This window comes from Falco biarmicus, chromosome 1 (genome assembly GCF_023638135.1).
Source record: "Falco biarmicus isolate bFalBia1 chromosome 1, bFalBia1.pri, whole genome shotgun sequence".
NCBI lineage: Eukaryota > Metazoa > Chordata > Aves > Falconiformes > Falconidae > Falco > Falco biarmicus.
The window spans coordinates 47,678,480-47,698,907 of NC_079288.1; the positions used below are offsets into that span (position 1 = coordinate 47,678,480).

Below are 20,428 nucleotides of genomic sequence, written 5' to 3' on the forward strand. Positions count from 1 at the left end.
GGTATGAAATGGGGTATAGAAGGCCGTTCTCCTTGTGAGCCACGTGCAGTGTCCGTCGGTCAAATGGACTGGAAACCTGGTGCCTCTCACTAGTGACCTCTTTCAGAGGGACCCTCAGGCATCTAGGACTGATCTAATAATGTTAGTCTCTGGCAACTTCTGTAAAGTATAAAAAAAAATTAAGCAGCAGCAGCAGCCGCATCTTTACTGCCTTTACTGATGCACTTGTCTGGAGCTTTTTGAAATATTATTTTTTTGTTTGGGCTACGTCCCTTCAGTCAAGTTTGAACTTAAAAAAAAAAAAAAAAAAAAAAGGAGATGTGGCCAGAAATAGTTCTTAAAATCCCTAACCCTTCAATAAATCAGATTTGGAAAAAGTAGGTGATATGAAGGCTCTTTCTGATAAGTCACAGATGCTGAAATCATAACTTGATAATACACATTTAGACAAAAAGTAAAGAAAGGTGGCGGCCAGTGAACAAATTCACTCACAAATCTTTATAAATTCAGGTTGGACTCATCTGAAACACAAAAGAATTCCTTAACTGTCTATTCCCCTTAGTATTAATCACGGAGAAGAAAATATCTCCATTAGCTTGAATTACAGTGAACATGTACTTTTTTCAATAATATACAATTATTATTTTGTACTTAGACTGTGCAAGGAGTCAGAAGTCAGAGCTCTGCTAGCATCTCACGGCTTAACTCCGCACAAGCCCTTAACGTCTCTGCCTCAACTTTTCCAGCTGTGTGTGACTATGCTATGCCTCATTTTGGAAAGCACAAGTAGGAAACACTGCTGAGCTGTTTAATAGCACGTTAATAGCATTTGAAAAGCCACTCTATGTTTTTTCATTTAACGTCACAAGAACATATGATTCCCAAAAGTTCTAAAATCCAGGGGGTGGTGTGTCTGTGTATTTTAAATTATAAAATAAAATAAACCCCCACCAAAGAAAACCAAAACCGTGGAGAATAATTTCTTCAGTATGTTTGCATGCAGTGCACTAGATGGCCCTCAGGAGTTAGAAATGGATGGAATGCACTTTTGGAAGGCACATAATTCACAGGACTTCTCATTACAGAATTTAAAATAGAAGTTGCTGGGTTTTGGTTTGGTGGGGGTTTTTTTTGTTGTTTGATTATTTTTGTTTTTTAATAACATGAGGTTCATGCAAGTTTACAGCAGTTCACATGCAAACCACCTCTCAGTACAGTTAGCTTCAAACAGTATTTAGCTCACAATGAAATTCCTAAATGTGAACCATACTTAAAACTGAAATATGTGCTAGAATACTTTAAGAACATCATCTTTTACTAAGCTATTTTCATTAACCTAAGGAGTTTACCAGAAGGATGGATGTGTCAACTTGAATAGGTAAGAGATTTTATATTTTCATAGTTATATATACACACACACAATGTGCACTTATTCTATCTTTGTTTCTTTGAAAAGATATATAATCACTGTCATTTTATTTGAAAAAGTATAGCTAGTTCCTATTTATGGCTTCACAAGAGTGAAGAGAATTAACAGTCTTTCATCTTTAACTTGTGTTTATGAATCATGTGAACTATAGTCATAATCAACTATGGAAATCTGGCACTGCTAATATATTTTTTATTAGTGAATATGTACATAATTAACTAATAGTTACATATATAGTTATATATAACATGAGGCTTAGTGAAGACAAAAAAATTTGATAATAATCTGGCTTTGAGAAACTTTTCTTTAATGCTGGAACACAGCTAGCTGAGATTGCAAATTGAGCCTGTATTGTATGATTTTGGTGTTTAATTTATACTGTAATGAGAAAGTGAAAAACATTGTGACAAATTTCTACGTGCATACTGTCTCGCCTAGAACTTCTATCTCTTAAAAACAGAGCGCCACAGGTGCCATATATGAGTAATGAAATACTACTGTTTTCTTTTAGCAGTTTGCAAAGGAGATGCTTCAGATATTTTAGACGACAAGTCAGTAAACTTTGCTTACGCAGCTGGCTCCATTCATTCTCTGAAGCCAGTCACTTCCCCTGTGGTTGCTGATAAGAATTTTACAGCTTGAGAAGGTGGAGTGTCAGTATCCTTAGTGCTAAACATTTTCCCAGGCATATCAGTAACCTCTGTCCAACACCCATGCTGGAAGCTGTTTGGAAAAGGAGAAATAGAAATTGGGGAAGGGAAATCATGCATCATCATCATCATCCTGGCTGGGACATACAGAAGACTTTATGCTGCATTCATCATGTGGATTCACTGGAGAAATGACCACCTTTGTTCAGCCAAGTAAAATCAAAAACTTGTTTATTTGCTGCCTGTGCTCCCCACGGGTGCTGAGGGTCTGGACTTGCAGGCGCCCAAGGGCAAGGAGGAATCTGCTAGTGGGCACTGCATGTGTGATCTACCTGGGATTCCTCGTCAGTCAAGTGGGTCACGTTTTGCCCCAGCACAAAGGAGGACACCAGAAGATCAGTTCCAGAAGTCTCCAAGATGCAGCCCAAACTCCTTTTCTGGGCATCCCACTGGATGGCACCCTGTCACCACCGAACTTCCAGGAACCCCAGTTTGGTAGCAATGGGACCTTGCTGCCACCCAATGTAGTTTATATCACCCTGAGGTCCAAGCGCAGCAAGCCTGCTAACATCAGAGGCACGGTGAAGCCAAAGCGCAGGAAGAAACATGCAACCCCTTTGTCCTATGGGCAGCATTTTCCAAAAGCTGCTTTTTTGGGCCAGGAAGAGGCCGCTGGCCATCGGCCGGGGAGGGCCACGCATGCTGTGGGCACAACGGGAGCAGCTCTGGGAGCAAGAAAGCGCCAGCTGGATGAATACAGGCATAAAGGAACAGCGATCAGGGAGAGGGGGCACCGCAGACCTGGGGGGATTTCTGGAGCTATAAAAAAGGCACAGCTCCAGCCTGAGGAAAGCAACATCAGGATTTACAGCGAGAGCTCTCCCCCATGGCTGAGCAAAGATGACATCCTGCACATGCGCACGCTGGCGGATTCCCAGATAAAGAAAATCCAAGAAGTACCTTCTCGCAAAGCAGTCCTGGTAGTATTTGCAAGAGGTCCCAGCACCACAGGAACTGCTTGTAATCAGGGACACTGTGGCATCATCAAAAGACCCCTCGACATGAGCGAGGTATTTGCCTTTCATTTGGATAGGATCTTGGGGCTAAACAGGAGCTTACCTTCTGTAAGCAGGAGATTGGAGTTCTTCCAAGGTAATGCATTCCTACCGTTTTCAGCTTGCAGGTGGGGTGCCAAGGTTTCCTTCCCCCTCCCACATTAACAATGGGGCAACAGCCACCACCTTTAACTCCTGTGAGCCTGACAACTAACCCCATTGTTACAGGGAAATCAAGCTGGTATCTGCGCATAACTTCTGCAGAGCAATTATCCTGTCCGAAGGACGTAGTACCCCAGAGTTTAGCTCAAATACCACTGAGCTGCTGGAGGCGGTAACAGTTTCCCTTCCATGAAAGTCGAATGAGGAGAGGAAAAAAAAAATAAAAATAGGAGTCATCCATAGATTGCATGATGTTGTACAGATTGCCTGGATTGCCTGAAGTGAAACCAGTAAAAAATTCCAGAATACCCTCTGATTCCATGGGCAGTTCTGTTTTTTAAAAGGTTTTCTCATTGTTTAGAATTGACTTTAATAAAGTATTGTTGTCTCAAACAGGTGGTAGGAAAGGGGAGGTTTTGTATTTAGTCAGATAACCTACTCTGAGAGGTAGGGGACCTTCCTGCTGAAGTTTGTTGCTACTTGCATGGCACTAATACATCTGGAAACTGTAACATTTTTAAAAAGTGCTTCCCTCTCCCCTGGTAATTAAAAAAATCCAAACTACATTTCCATGCATCTTGCTGTACATTTTGAGGTTCACTACACACATCTATATCTTATGCAGACAAATATACACATTAAATATCTCAATATGCCTGTTACAAGATTGGTATAAAGTTTTCAATTAAAAATTCAATTTTTAAACTTAGTGAATTTAAAGGCAGATTTCAGACATGTAATTGAGTTAGAGGTCTACTTCTAGCATTGCTGTCTTGTTAAATGTCTTTAGCCTAACTGCTATTTTTGTACAGTCACAAATCACAATCCAAAAGGATTACGTTGCATTTCAATGAATCATTGCTGTTCATTTCTTGCTGCTGAAATTAGCTTAAACCAAATACTTATATACCAGTCTGAGTTTCTGGAAAAAAAAAAAAAAAGTGCAAGAATGACTTTCTAAAGTCTGACAGCAGGAAGATGACCCAGTGATCTTCAATTTCTTCCTGCTTTGTAAACCTTCCCTTTGGCAGCCTGTACAACAATGTGAATGAATCTCTAGGAACAACATTTTAGAGGCTTCTGAATATTATTCATACTTGCAGAGCATGGAAGATACATTGTGCCTGGTTTATTTTTAGGATCGAGCTTTATTGCTATAGAGCTGTCATAAGGCATTAAGGTATTTCAGTTAGAGGATCTGTGCACAGTATGGCTGTGGAGATGACAGACTGCAAGCCTCTGAAAACTGCTATTAGGCTAATTGTCCATTGTGTTGCTTAATGCCTGTCACCTTCCAGTATATTTTGGACTGTCTGGGACAGAGTGTCATTCTGCCCTCTTTAGTTTTCTTTTCCTCATAACTGGCTATATTCCTATAGTAAAAAGAGTGTTGCTAGGTGATGAGAAGGAAAAATAACATTGTTTTGGTCTCCCTTCATTTTTTCCAGCTAAAAGAGGAACGGAGCATTTGGAACAGTTATTGTACATTTTCTCTCTCCGTTTCTTTAGCCTGGAAATATGCTGGACCTCAGATGCCCAACATCTAACATCTGCTTGAGCTCACTACTGTTTACATGCTTGTGTTTGGCATAATCTGGAAGACATCTATGTTGAGAAAATAAGCAAAAAAATATCCTTAGAAATAATATGAACAATTAGTGAGCTCATTTCTATAACCCATTTGCACTGTAAAGTTTTTTACATGGTAGCTTGCGTGACTTATGGTTATTCATATGGGAAAGCAAGCAGTGCAGGATTAGAGATTGGGCATGTGTATATGAATGTACACAATTTCTGGGCTGACATCTCTCTCACTCCACAACACATCCCTTTAGCTTGCCTCAGTTGTGATGTGATCTAACAGGACATGTTTGATGTAGCATTAAAATCTTAAAAAATGGACTTTTCAAAACTGTCATTCATTTTGTCCAAAGCATTTTCAAAGAACTACTTAGTAAATCCCTGTATAGGTTCTGTTTCCCCTATTCCCACAAATCCCCCACTGATTTTTTTTTTTGAAGTCTAGCAGAATACTGTATGCAAGTCCTCTGTCTGCTGCCCTTGCCTCCCCTAGTCAGTCAGAAACCTTTCTGAGTGTTAACTGATGTTTTTTATGGCTTATCTTATTTTTCCATCAGATGGAAAAATCAGGCGTGATAACTTTCTCATATTTTTGCAACGAATTGGTGGAACATAAAAAGCCTGAGCAGTACTGGTGGGTAAAGCCGTTTCCAGTTCAGTATTCTAGTCTCAAAGAGCATGATTCTGAGCATATGCAAACAGCCATTTGTTACTCCTATTGCTACCTACAACGTGTAAAAAATGTTAAGAGCTCCAAAATACCTATAAGCAAAGAAGGATAAGCCTGTAAACCAAGAAATAACCATAAAAATATGTCTACTGTGAAGAAAATGGAGGCTGACTGTTTGTGTCAGAGTTTTGGGATGGTCACATTAATATCACAGGATTGAGAATCTTCTTTATTTCATCACCCTATCCTGAGGAACAGAAAAGGCATAAGTGACCTTGCTTGGTGTCACAACCACACCTTAATTTACACAGAAGTAAAATGACTGCACATATTGCCCCTAACTCAGCAGCACCACTTGCACCTTGGGATGATGCCACTGTTTGTCAGGGCTTGAGCTACAACTGCAGTAACTGCCAGGCTGGAGCAGGCTCGCTTCTGTGTTGCAGCTGACAGCTGTAGGGACCTCCTTGCACCATAGGAACAAGGCTGAGCTCTTCATCCACCTCTTGGTACAAAATACATGGCTATCGCCACACAGTTTTATTGTGCCACTTGCTGAGAGCCTAAATTACTGCATGCTGGCAACCACTGCTCTTCCCCCCTGGTTTTCTGTTGTCATAAGTTTGGCTAAATGTTTTACTTTGGGCTGAGAATAATAGCACAGCTGTAATCAATTCATTGGGGCTTTTTTAAGCTCAAGACTGAACCCACTATTTGCCCAGAACCACTTCTATTTCATAAAACATGCAAGAAACTCTTCCTTTGAGTAACGTCTTTCATGGTTGGTTTAGTGCAAATAGATGAATGACATAATAGATGGTTCCGCTGTTGTACTTGTCCTTTTGCTTCCCCAGCCTCCACGTGATGATAAAGGAGTTTCATAGGTTTTCCTGTGTTACACCCTGCACCGTCAGCCTGCCCTTGCCATCCCACCAAAACTTGTGGAAAAGCAGTCAAAGATATTATGAATTGCTAATGTCAGGGCAAAGAATAAGAAAAATCTAACACTGCCTTATGCATTCAGAATGCTCTAAAATGTTTCAATTTATCTGTCATGTTTTCTGTCAAATAACAAAACAACTTACACCAGCATTGTAGCTCTCAGAGGGGTACCAGAGGGCATATTTCCAGTATTGTGTTGGGTAGAGAAGTTAAAATATGATAAAGAATGCAGCCCATAGTCTAGAGAGCAACTAATGCACATTTCATGCATTCCTTAATATTGACATCCAGCAATAAGCAAAGGATAGAAACATGCAAATAAGGTGCAGAGGGAAAAAAAGTAAATGGCCTAACTTCTCTGCTTTCTGCTTCTGTCCCTTATCTATTCCCCCCAAACTCTATCTTAAACTCTAAAGTAATGCTCTGCATGTCAGTCCCTCTCATCTTTCCACACTAAATTACCCTCTCCTGCTAATACCTGGGCAACTAAACTGTTTATTTCAAACGTGGCAGTAGTGAGCTGTGCTGTTTTACAGTGAATGAGTTTGAAAAAGGGTGTTAATTACTTCGTGAAAGGTTTGGTCTTTAGTAATGCGCTCAGGGGCATGTTTAAAAATATTTTCTTTTGAGAAAGGTGGAAAAAATGCTGTAGGTAGAAGTTAGAGCACAAGATGGAAGAGTAACATTTGCCAGAGCATCTCTGGGGTTCAGCAGCATACAGACCACTTGCACAGTGATGTGGATCCATAAGGTGATGCTGCTGAAGAAGCCATGCAGCAATGCATTACCTAATGCGCATGGAACAGTCTGAGCACTTTGAGGGAGTCTCATCTCAGCATCCCGAGGTTTCACCTTGTTAGTTTATTCAACTTTGAATATCCTGAGCCAGTAGCTCCTAACGGCCTAAGCAATGTCTAGAAATATTTTGACTTTTAAAAGTTTATAGGAATTACTAGGAAGCTAGTTTCCACAAAAATTTTGAAAAACCTTTCCTATACCATTTTGCAGACCATTTTTAGATAGTAAAGTAGCTATATAGATCTAAAATGGCAGATGAAAGCGAAATTAAGTCAACCAGCTTTGGGTGAGATTTAGTGCGATGCTGCTACAGCAGCAGCAAAGCAGTAGCTCTTTGTGTTAATGAATAAAGCTGATTAGGAAAGAAGCACACTCAGAACACACTGGACTTATTCTGAAGTGTGCTGAACCTCCTCAGTTCTGGCCGTATGAGGCTGAAGCTGATTCTTAGCCAGGCCTGACTCCTCACCATTCAGTTAGCTTCAGTCCCCTTCTCTCGAGGTTTGAATCAGAAGAGCTCCACTGATTTCAGCGGGGTCACGCCAATTCATGCAGCTATGAATCGGACCCCTAATCTGCTTTATTTCAACATCATGTTTTTCCAGCAAGTGTCAAAAATTCGAGTCACTGCTCTTCACTGAAGCTGCTGCTTCATATTCCTGTAATTCAATTTCTATTACAGAGTTTAAAGATTTTATTTTGGCTCATCTTTTCTGCTCCCATTTCCTCTGAAATGCAAACATTTCCTGTATTTAGCCTTGGTCTTTTAAAAATGTTTTTGTCGCTTAATGGAAACTGGCAAGCTATTATTCATATTTTTCAAGTATTTATATTACTATTGTTTATCATGTAGGTAGACAGGAGATGTTTGTTTTGTTAGAAGACAGTTTACATATTTGGTTTGTGGAAGAATTTGTGAATAGTTACATTACGTAAGCTGTTATTGGAGAGACAAAAATAATGGGTCAGACTTGGTCCTGAAGAAAGCTGTCTTTTTTTTGTGATAATTCCCAATGTTTATTTCTCAAACAGGTTTGGAAAAGAAGTTTAGCCAACAGTTGACCCAAGTAGGCTAAAGTCATCTACAGTGTAGGTCATGCAGCCAGAGCAAGAGAATGGCTAGGATTTCCCAAATTAATTTCCTAAACACTTATCCAGGCACCTCAGTAGAGAAGCTGATTTTCAGGAGTGCTCAGCACTCTTTTCGGTGGAGGAAAGTGTGGAGCATGGTGCTGATATAGTACTGGTTCCAGTGAAAGGGAAATTGCCATTCCTAGTGGAAGGACACTTTCTCTAAGGAAAGATTGGGCAACTGGGAGGGTGGTTAAAGAGGTGGTGGAGCTGCATGCTGGGTTGGCTTGAGACAGGTGTGCAATAGTTTGGACTTTACATTCATTGGCTTTCCAGATGAAATAAATAAACTTTAAAGCTTTATACAGATTCCAGCACTTGCTATTTAGTAAATAGCAGCTTTGTGGTTAAACTGTTTCTCCTTTCAGTACCCAAGACATATTTTGGTCTTCTGTCTACATTCAAAATTATAAAGGATTTCTTTGTTTTAGTGTAAGTATAATCACAGTAAATCCTGGGTGCTGGACAGTTTAAGGCAGCAGCAAAATTGCATCAACAGTGAAAAGGAGAGTCCCACTTTCCCAAGAAGATAGATTTGCCCGTTACCTGATACTGGGGGAAATTCTTTATCAGTTTTTATACTGGGAAAGCTAATTTTAAATTCTTTGCTGAAGTTTCTTCCCACTAAGAAGTCTGGACACTTGAATTCATCAAAGCTAAGGCTCTTGACTTAGTTTCAGGGAAGAGCAGAATATTCTTTACATAGAAGAACTAAAGAATTTGGTCAAAATACCAGCTATACAAGACAGATCTCATATTATGTCTGGGTAAAAAAAAAATCTTGTCAAGGTGTTTATTCACGTTAAACTCACTCTAGTATTCTCATATGTCATTTCAAAGCTGTGAAATCATATATTATAGGTCTAAAATACATAAGATTATATATATCCACTTTGAGTAAAGTATTTGTAGTGTTTCTATGCCCATTATGCAGAAAAAAATAGTTTGACAAATTCTCAGCTCTTGAAAGTCATCAGCCATTCACTGAGAATTACACCACTGATTCACAGTGGCTTTATAGCTCCTTAACCTACCTATAAACTTTTTAGTAGTTTGGTTTAGTACACTATTTTGTACATTAATCTCTTGCTTCAAACAAAGAAAGCCTTCTGTACACTGAAGGTGTTTGTAATGTCTATGCTTCTTCCATTTCTGTGGTGGCTGGTTTTAGATGTCGAGTAAGACCACGTTAACCAAAGGATATCAAGTTCTTAGTGTCTGGTCATTTTTCCTGCCCCATCTGCAAAGAGGCATAATTATTGATACTTAAGCAATGTCTAAAGAATGATGAAGTAAGTCTACAGTATCGCACTACTTTGATGATCTGTCTTTCCTTTCTCAGATGGTCAAGCCTGTCCTGTTATTCTCTGGGATTCCTCACTGATCCCAACAGATAATCGTACCCATTCTTCAGTGAGATTGACCTGGGGGCAGTATCAGCAGCTATTGAAGCAGAAGTGCTGGCAGAACGGTAAAGTTCCTAAAGCCGAGTGGGGCTGTACTGACATCCATCATCACGAGTGGTCCAAGATGGCACTCTTTGATTTTCTTCTGCAGGTAAAACATTTACTGAATGCAACAATCTACCTCAAAAGTCATGTGAGCACACATAGGACTCCTAGAAAAGTAATTCTTGTTTATTTCATTTTCTGAAATGAGGAAGAGCTGTAGTTGCACCGTTTGGACTTGTTTCTGGTTGTTTCTTATGATTAAAATATCCAAGATGCAATTTATAATCAGAGAAAGAGAGCAGGAACTTAACTGACTCATTTTGTAAAAAAGGAAGCAAAGGCTTTTGCCTTGTTTTGCTTCATCTTGAGGCAGGCACACTGACTCCTTGGTTCTCCCAACATAGCTCCTGACTATGTTCACAACTGTACATCTTTTTTACTGTGTGGTTCTTCCTGCACCTCCCCAGTGCCCAGAGGTAATTCAGGTGGTTTTGGTCAGCTGAAAGCTGGATCAAGGTAACAACTGTAGTGACTATTTTTCCTTCTTTTTAAAAACCTAGCCAGTGACTTCATAAGGAGAGTGGAACTGCAACTGATGAACCATATGGCTGCTGTTCTTCAATTAGGTATTGCATATAATCATTGGCTCTGCAAATAACACCAAACTAGGGCTCTGCCCAGCGGTATCTTGTGTGGCTAAAGTTTAGCAATTACGCAGTAGAATACCAATACATTCCATGTATTAATAAGAGTGAACAAAACCACCTGGTTGGAAGCCAATTTTATGGCTTCCTGAGATATGGCACTACTTCCACTTGTCCTTGCCTACCAGGCAAGTTGAGGTGACTGAGCTTCCTGCAGCACTTACTGGTTTATTTAAAACTGCAGCAAGCACTAGTTTTATGCACTGTGTTTGGTTGTTCATATAATTCAGCTTTTAATAGAGTTACATTACTTCAAATATAAAAATCATGACTTGGCTTACACAGAGCCTAACCACATCCTTCTCAGTCTGGTTCAAGGACAAACTGATGTTTCCATTTTTTTGGGGTTACATTTTTGCAGACTTGTTACATTAAAAAGAGCATTCAATTCTTCTCTGAAAATAGATCGTCACTTGACTAATGACTCCATCTTTAATCCCCCTATAAGCAAGTATAAAGGCATGTGTGGATTATTCTGATGCTTAACATAGTAATGCCCCTGCAGGAACAGTAGAGATTGCATCAGAGTTAATGTATTCATGCCGTTGTTTTCTTGTTGACCAGTTTAAAAGTTCTCATGAGTTGCGTTGATTTTGAATTTTAAGGTCTTTAAGGCAAATTTCTAATCTTCATAACAGAAATGCTATTACCCAGAAGGACCAGTCAATTAAAGTAGAATACAACAAGACTGAACTGTATCAGCAGGATTGAACTTTACATGACAAAGAAACAAATTACTCCTACAACAGTAGCTGGTATCAGAGTGATTTATAGCTCCACTTGCCTAGCAGACAAGAACATGCATTCCAGAAAGTGAGTGAAAGTAGGTCTTACCATTCTTAAAGATTAAAATTTTATCTGGGAGCTCTCAGACTTCACTTTAAAGTTTATCAGCAGTAGAACATGAAGGCTATAAGACAAAAAAATGCCAAGAAGGGGTTCTGAGTTTAAGAAAACAACAATCGGTGCTTCATGAGTCATTCAGAAATAAAGAATAATGGTAAAAAGTATTCTCTAGTAAATATACTGCCTTCAAAAGGAGTTTGGTGCCCATAATAGATGTTCCTAATCTCTAGTTTCAAATGCTATGAAACATGGGAGCAGGCTGAGAAATGCTTATAGCTGACCTCCACTTGCCTTCTGCAAGAACTCAAGTAAAATAAGGACATTAAATTTAAAATGGCTTCTTTAATTTTGGGAATTTGGACCTCTCATGTACATAAATACATGACAAAAAGCAATGCTAAACTATTAATCTTGCAGCATCAATTCCAGAGTGTCCCATCATTCTGTTTTAACACTGGAATTGTGACATTATGAAGAGGCTGTCTGTAAGAACATGATCTCCTCATCTATTTAATGCATGTAATGAAGTTTGGTGTGAATTAATTAGGGCTATACATCAAAGGAGTCTGTCTAGAAGGACTCTGCTTCACTTTTTGCAAAGCCTTACGATGAGTTGAACGAGGGATCCCATGAACTAGAACACCACAAGCAAGAGGGGCTACAGTGCCAGAAGGTGCTGAATGCTGCTAATGAGAGAGGAATGTGTTCTTTTCCTCAGAATTTTCACATTTGAAAATAAACACTGCCACCAGGACTGATGGCAATGGTGCTATAAACTTAAAAAAAAAAAACCCAAACAACCCTCAGATTTCCATTTGATGAACAAAATCAGGAGTTGGTTTTTTTTTTAACAGCCAGCATAGGCCTACATCAGAAGAGTCCTAACAGTTCATTTCACTAGAGTGTCACAAAAATAAAACTAAGTTTAGAAGGCTGATGTGAACGTTAATGTTTTTATGCTTAGAGCAGTTTGAAGAGTTAGTCGTATACAACAAAAAAGGACCAAAAAATAATGTTTACTTTTCATAAGTTACTTACTAAGCCCTAGATGCATCAGACCAGACTCCCAGTCTGTAAGCTTCTGCCAGAAGGGTCAGGGCTGCACCCTGGGGAGACGAGCAGAGCCAAGGGCAAGCCCCACAGCACCAGGGCAGGCAGCCCAGCAGGAAGGATGGTGCAAGCCATAGGTCCCATGGAGAGCACAGCAAGCATCAGGCACAGGCAAGACAGTGAGCCAGCTCAAAGGCAAACAAACAGAAACCCCAAGCGGCAATCCAGGAGCAGGAGGGAGCAGGACAAGCAGCAAATTCACCCCCCAAAAGGGCTTAGAGGAAGGCTGAGGTGAGTTTAAATAGGGTTTGGGGCCCAATGGATGGAGGGGGCATGTGTGTGGGTCCCAGGTGGGGCTGTTTAGGGCAATTAAGGCCTATTTGTGCACTCAGGCTGCTAGCAATGTTATGTATTTACTCTCATCTAGTCAATAGGGGTAGAAGCACTTTCAAGGAGTTTTATCCTTCCTGTATTACGTGGTTATCCTAGAATGGCATCCTTTGCTCCGGGGGTGCTTCGTTCTAGTCATTGTTTGTGCAAAGGAACATAAACAACTAAGTCAGAAGAGATGCTTCATGTTATACACCACTAAAGTTAGACCAGATGCATTCTTTCCAGCTAAGTGCTGTACAATGAATATGCAAGGGTTCACATGGGGAAAAAAATAGCCTAGACCATCATATTGTTAGAGTATATGCCACAATGCAACTCAGAGAGGCTTCTCTGTGATTGTAAATGTGTTTTTTAGCTTCCGATGGTTTGCTGTGCCCCTTACTAATCTTTTCAATTAGTTTGCATAGTATTTGTCTAGCAGGTCATGCAAAAGGAGACCCTCTGTGTGTGTCAGGCTGTGCCATTTCTATTGTTCTCCAGCAGAGAAAATGTAAAAAACCTACAGCCTTCTGCAAAGAATAGAATTGTATTCACCATCTTGTTATTGCAGTTACACAGTGGTATTGTTCCATTATTTTCAAAGAGTTTCTACTGACATAACAAATACAATGGATAAAATATTACACTCTCTAAGAAATCGCTTCTAACAGTACATGAAGTGTGGGGACCAGGTCTTCAATGCCGTTTCATGGCTGACTTTACTGGTACTTGTCCTGAGCTTGCTGTCCTGTCAGCTGTGTTCGTGAGCGCTGTCTTACAGTGGAACGTTGCCCCCAATACTTCGGTATCGTTTTCACTTGGCACTCTGCTGTGCTTTGTTTTAGATATATAATCGACTAGACAGAAACTGCTGTGGATTCAAACCTCTCAAGGAGGATTCCTGCATGCAGCAAGGACTGAAGTCGAAATGTAGTGACCAGGACGCTGTTGACCTGACACACATAGTTCAGAGAAGGCATGACCGAAGGCACTTGACCTTTATAGACAATAAGGGTTTCTTTGACAGAAACGAGGACAATCTTGACTTCAAAATACTACAAGGAATCAATGAGTAAGTTTTAAGTTATTAAATTTGTAAAGGCGTTGATAATTTCTTCCAGATTGAGCATGAGACACTAAATTATGGGAATAGGTATCATCGGTCCAAGACATTTACAGGGTGTGTCTAAAAATGTGTGAGTAATCCCACTACATTTACTAACTGTAAAGATACAATTAACGTGCATATGATTAGGCATGCATGGACATCATTGTTGAGTCTCAGTCTGTATCAATAGAGTTGATTGCTAAACCACAACATAAATATTGCAATTCAGAGCGATGGCAAAGCTGATGAATGTGTTTGTGCTTTTCCAGATTCCCTCAATCTGCAGTTTCAGTGCTGAAAAGCCAGCGTTTACGTGAGAAGCTGCTCCAGTCTTTGTTCCTTGACAAAATATACTGGGAGAGCCAAGGAGGCAGAAAAGGAATTGAAAAGCTTATTGATGTAATAGAAAGGAGGTCCAAAATTCTTCTTACTTATATAAATGCACATGGAGCCAAAGTATTGCCCATGAATGAATGAAGCAGCCTTGTTTCTGTCTGAGAGACAGTCTTTAAAAAAAATTGTATGAGGCAAAACTGACAGTAAAATTGATTTAATTCATAGGGTTATTTAATTTTTATTTTCTGCAAACTTTCAAGTTTATTTTAAAATAAGAAATCTTACATGGTTTAAAAGCAACATTTGAATGTCTGTTGCAGCTTAAGACAGTGCAGTCTCTTCTATGTCACCGGTGAAATGAAACGAAAAATAACCAAATGGTACAATAATGTAGTAATACGTAGGTACCATAACTCCTTCTGTTAAACCGTTTGAAAATTAGCAACAGGATTTTCAGTACCTCAGGCTGGATTACTCTTACTTCCCTCACTCAAGTCAGTAAAAGTTTTATTGCAAATTTAAATAGGAAGAGAGATTTGTAAGCACTTAATACATTGATGAAAACTGTCATTGCCATCTACCTGATGAAACATATCTAGTACAGGAATTTGTCTTTTTGATTATGAGTACTAAAATGCCAGCATTTCCAAAGACTTATTTTGTTTTATTTTATTTTGATCTTTTGAAATCTGCAGACTAAATTCAGCTCTTTTAAATGCAGGGGTGTTTGCACTGGACATGAAGTAAAAACAGAGTGAGGTGAACATGGCTTTAACATTAATAATTAATTTGACAAATACAGTTTATAACCTGTCCAGTATGGAGTGCAATTCATCATGAGTCACTTGTTACAATGTACTGTTTTCAGTACAGGTTGTTTTGATGTGTGGGTGGATAATCTGATATTTTCTGTCTATTCCTTAATGGGCCATTACTCACTGAATCATCCTTTATTATCACTATTTAAAAAAAAAGAAATTCAGCTTTAGCATTTTATGCATATGCTGCTAAAGAAATGTATGTTTAATTTTTGCAACATTCCTGAGAAGAATTTTTTTAGAATATTATCAAAAAGCAGACCTACTAAGGACATGAATGTTGTTAAACTCAGTACAGAAAATGTTTGTGCTGTGTGCGTAGCCCCAGCCGGCAATTCAGGCTCTGGTTTTCCATTCGGATTGACCCCTGCAGGGGCAATACCCCAAGTATTCCCACAGGTAAGGTTGTTGGAGAAGACTAGATAAGTGCTTTGGATTCTTAACCTTCACCTGCTCCAGAAATAAAATACCAGCTGATATAGTTTATCATGATATATACCTTCTACCCATCAGTTTAGAAAGACTCTTACCACCTTTCTAGAGAAGTATCTATTATCTTGCTGCAAGGTAATGACAGAAGTTGAATACTTTCATAGCTACTCTTGTCTTCAGGTATAGTATAGAAATACAGGGTGTATAAGATTTTTACATGTTTTTGAAAGTGCTTGTGTAATGTATTAATGAGAAACTAAAATGTTTCATGTTGATGTTAATGTGGATGGGTGGATTTAACGTTTTAAATAACTACAATTCCACTGCAGCTAAACCAGATTTTCTTTCTTGGTGTCAGAACAGCTGGTAACAATATTCTCATTAGTAGAAGAAATAGATCTCATTATAAGCAGCGTTAAAGATGCTTAGTAAAATTTTAAGAGCTTGGCCATCTAAATAATCTTTTATTTTATTCTGTCATCAAAGGGCAGATAAATTTGTAAAAACTTCCTAAAACTTAGCTATTGCCTTGAGAGGACACATTTTAGAGTGCCTTGAAATTTTTAATAGCACCAAAGTGGAATTTTATGGGATTTGCATGTTATCACTTTCTTAAAATGTTGTGACTTGTTAGCCAAGTAATTTCTATCACAGAAACAAAAATATTACTGTAGTTTGCACTGTGAACAGAACCTAGAGAAGGAAATAATCCTCTGGATCCAATTCACATGGAATTCCTGTTGCAGTGAATTTCACTCTTTGATGACCATTGCGATCAATTTGTCTCATTTCCTAGCTGATCTCACAGCTTTCTTCCTGGTAGATCTGTTCAAATGGATTAGCACACACTGCTGGGATTGAGAGAAAAGCATGACTCTCAGCTGCGCTGAACTTGGTTCTGAGGGCCAAGTGGAGATACAAGAGTGCACCTGATCATGAAGAAAAGTCCCATGAGAACTCTATCTTCTAAATACTCCTCCTCTATCTTTAGCCTGCACATCCTGATGCCGAGTCATTGCCTCACATTGCCCAGATGTATTTTTTCCCACAATTGACTCATTGCCCGAGAAAGAAATCAGAAGTCAGGATTTTTTTATCTTTTTAAGTTATGTCCTTTATTTTTATGGTGATAACTCTATGTGTTCCTTACCATTTCTTCTGGACTTAACTAGTGTTTCCCTGAGCACTATACGTGCTTTTTTTATTTTCCTGGCAGTTCAGTGCCAGCTCTTAAAGCAGCAATGTAATTGCCAGCTAGTAAGTAGTTGCCCTGAAGCTGACCTGGAGCAATGCCTCTCAGGAGTCCTGAGTTTGAGGTTTGAGTAGCCATGATGCTGTGCAGTACTTAAAAATTTGACCAAGCATGAAAAGCGTAACTGTAAAGAATAGACCTCCTGGGGACAAATCCTGCAAATGAATGTCCCTTAGGAAATGAATGGTGTTTTTTACTAGACAGTTTTGGTGTCAGAGGCGTACAGATCAAGTTGTCATTAGAGCTAATCTGCAGGGCAAAACAGTATTTAGGTTTATGTAGAAAGTACAAGGGAAAGAACAGGTGTGTCTCCCTGTGCTGTCCAGTACGGACCAGAGAGGCACATAAAGGCACTGTCTTCTCAGAACTGCTGCAGGGACCAGCAAGTCCAGAGCAGACGGCCAAGGCAGACTGGGCTGTGCCATTGCTGCACACATCACACGTTCCAAGGGCAAAGGAGTACTTCTTTCTCTGAAAGTCTGAATTTGTGCCTAGGGCAAGGCTGAGTGCATCCTGCCGTCACCTTGCCACGGTGCCTGAGCATTGCACTGAGCGCAGCTGGAGGCCTTGCTTTGTGTGCACTGCCAACATGCCACATCACTTCTGCATACAAACACGCTCCTAAGTCTTCGGGGAAGTCAGGAGAGGGTGTGCGAGACTGGGCAGTGGGGCAGCACTGTAAATTGCTTCTAAGTCTCTAATGGTGATAGCAAACTTCAGAAAATGCCTTTTCTCCATATCCTGTTGCTGTGGAGCTTGGTACTTGAACCCAGTATTGTTAATAATGCAAAGTCTGATTGCGATAGTGCTTATGAGTACACACCAGCCAAATTCCAGATTTTTTACAGAAATGAAAAATTCTGTACTTTTGGAGTGCATTTGCATAAATGCTCCAGTAAAAAAAACAAAAGAAGCACTTTTCAGAGCTTGGTTATTCACTGCTGTTACATTGGAGGTATCTGCTCTCCCTTCAGCAACAGGAGTAAGGTTTGTTGGGAGAGCAGTCGGTGTCCTTTTAAACAAGTGTGACATTGGACTGACATTCCTGCTGTAGCCTAAGTAATATTAACCAAGAGGAAGAAGCCTTACTCTACCTCTGGTGGAGACTGACAGAAAGCCAAGAAACTGCACTGTAGTCATCTTTGCTGGGTTGTCTTCCATTTAGGGGCATATGGGCTCAGGCAGAGGTTGATGTCGCGCATTGCTGGGAAGGGTGTAACCAGCAGCAACAGTCCAAAACCTGTGGGTGGGAAAAGACGATTATGTCATTCTTGAGTCTGCCTGAAAGCCAGACCACATGAAATGGAATTACTAAGAAAGTCAAGAGAGTTTGCTGATTTCATAACATTGGAAGACAGAGCTTAAAATAAGTAGCACAGGCACAGATGCCTTAAAATTCCTCGGGAGCCTGCCAGCAAGTCAATAATCTCAAATGTTTCAGAAGCTGAGGACACAAAAACTTCTGTGGAGCACTGTGAGAGCAGTTTCCTTCTTTTTTTGTGTGTTTATTCTATAATGCACTATATAAAAAAAAAAAAAGATAAATTCCAGTTTCAAACAAGCCAATACAGATTTAGGGTACATTAAGGGACAACCTTCCAGTAGCAATTCTGGGAACACTTTCATGCATGTGTGGGTATGTGAACACAAACATACATGTATATGTATATATACCTTGACTTGTTTCTGTAAAATGGTCAGTTTGGCTAATAAAGAGTTGTTTATTCAATTTGCTGTTTACATGTAAAATTGTATTTGTGAGCCTAAGTCCAATTTCGGATATACACAAGTTGAAGATTAAACAAAACATTATTATGGATGAAAGCTTTCTTCTCAAAGGATTAACTCTTCCCTTGCTAACACATTGATATAACCTTAAAAGTTTTCTACTTACAATTGTAGAGAAAAACTGCAATATGTTTGTATCTAAGCTAAACTGCCAGAGTGGTATCAACTCAGATATTTTAATGAGTTTTATAATAGGTATTGAATTTCCATTTTCTTTTGGAATTTGTGCAGTTTATTTGTCCTCATATTAGAAACAGTAAAAGCATTAGTGCAAGTAATGAAGTATTTGGATCTCTGCTGCTATTGTCATATAATGTCCAGGAATGCACACAATAAAACATTATCTTCATCAGATTTTCACTTCAGATCTCTAAGTTGCAATACCAAAGCTGTAATACATATTAATGTAATATGCGTCTCATTAGATACTGTTTAGAAAGAACTATGGCCTTGAAACTGCTTCTTCACAGAAACAATCCAAACCAGATTATGAACCTCTTCCTGTGGAAATATTTTCTAGCCGTTTACTCACGAGACTTGTAACTCTTTCTCACTGAGCTGAGTCACTGTAGCTGTGGAGCTTCTGGTCACTGCGGCATCAGTGTGTGCTGCCTTCTTTAGCCATTCTGCCGACGACTGCTTACACTGACATTGGGCAGGAAAGGTGGTGCCCGTATGTGACTGGTAAACTCACATAACAGACCACGAGCAAGTACAGGAGTAGGAGAAAGACGCTGAACTCCATGTGGAATAGAGACTCACACAGAGTTAAAGAAGCCTAGGGACTTTTGGTCTGTGACGTTTACATTTTCCCCATGATCTAAGAGGGACTAATGGGAAACGCAAAGGTGTTGAAACATTTTCAAACATTTTCTTTCCCATACGAAGTAATTTGATTTGTTTTATTAAAATAATTGTTGATTTTTGCACATTACTGCATACTTTATTCTAAATTATCTCAGATACATTTGTGTAAATTCATTAAAATTCCACTGAATTATCCCATTTTAAGACAAAACAGTTTGAATTGGGTTAACCCCTGTTCTCAGAGACTGGAGAACTGAACTCTAAGGTCAAAAGGAGACCTAAAGAGAGTGACAAACAAATATTAATAAGAGGTAACTGAGATACAGCACAGGTATAGAACTTGGCATGAAAGTTCTCTCAACAAATATCTGTGGGCTCCAAGCGGGATCTACAAGTTTTCTTTGAAGACTATCAGCCTGTTCCACGTGTATTTCTGTGAGAAGTCCTTACCTAGCCAAATGCAAACATTTGAAATAAAAACTAAAATGAGCAGTGCAGCAGTATCTTCTTTTACAATTCATGAAATACATAAACTGTATATTGAAATGACATTATTAAAAACAAATTTTCCATGGTATATGAAGAATGCTTTATTTGTGGACTGAAATCTGATTAAAAGATGGCAAGCAGAAGGTGGAGCTTCTCTGAATGGAAGAGGCAGGCAATGGGGTCCTCCGACCAATTTTGTTTAACATCTTCATCACTGACATGGAGAAGGCAGTGAACGGTGGCATTTCCAAGGATGCAAATGATGCTAAGCTCTTTTGTGTGTTCATATGACAGATTAATAGTGAAGAACTCTAGAAGAACCTCATGATACTGAGCAGGTCAAACCTGGCAGGTGAGCTGCAGTAGGGATTAATGTAAAGGCTTTGCTTTGTCACTTTTTAAAACCTTGGAGAGGTTTTGAATTTTGGACTCTGTGCAGGCTGGTCTCCACGTCTCAAGAAATATGAGCTGAAGTTAGAATCAGCAGAGAGAAGAGCACCTGGAGCTGAAACCGCTGTCTTGTAGGGAGAGGTTTCTTCAGTTTGAAGATGAGAAAG

General features: G+C 39.4%; 1 protein-coding gene across 1 annotated transcript; it reads left to right on the plus strand.

Moving 5' to 3' along the window:
- Positions 1-1,189: 1,189 nt before the first annotated feature.
- GASK1B (golgi associated kinase 1B) lies at positions 1,190-18,516 on the plus strand. Its single transcript, XM_056326630.1, has 5 exons — positions 1,190-1,378; positions 1,941-3,231; positions 9,761-9,975; positions 13,687-13,913; positions 14,219-18,516. Exons 2-5 carry the CDS (start codon positions 2,238-2,240, stop codon positions 14,424-14,426), a joined length of 1,644 nt encoding a protein of 547 aa, XP_056182605.1. The 5' UTR covers positions 1,190-1,378; positions 1,941-2,237; the 3' UTR covers positions 14,427-18,516.
- Positions 18,517-20,428: the final 1,912 nt, after the last annotated feature.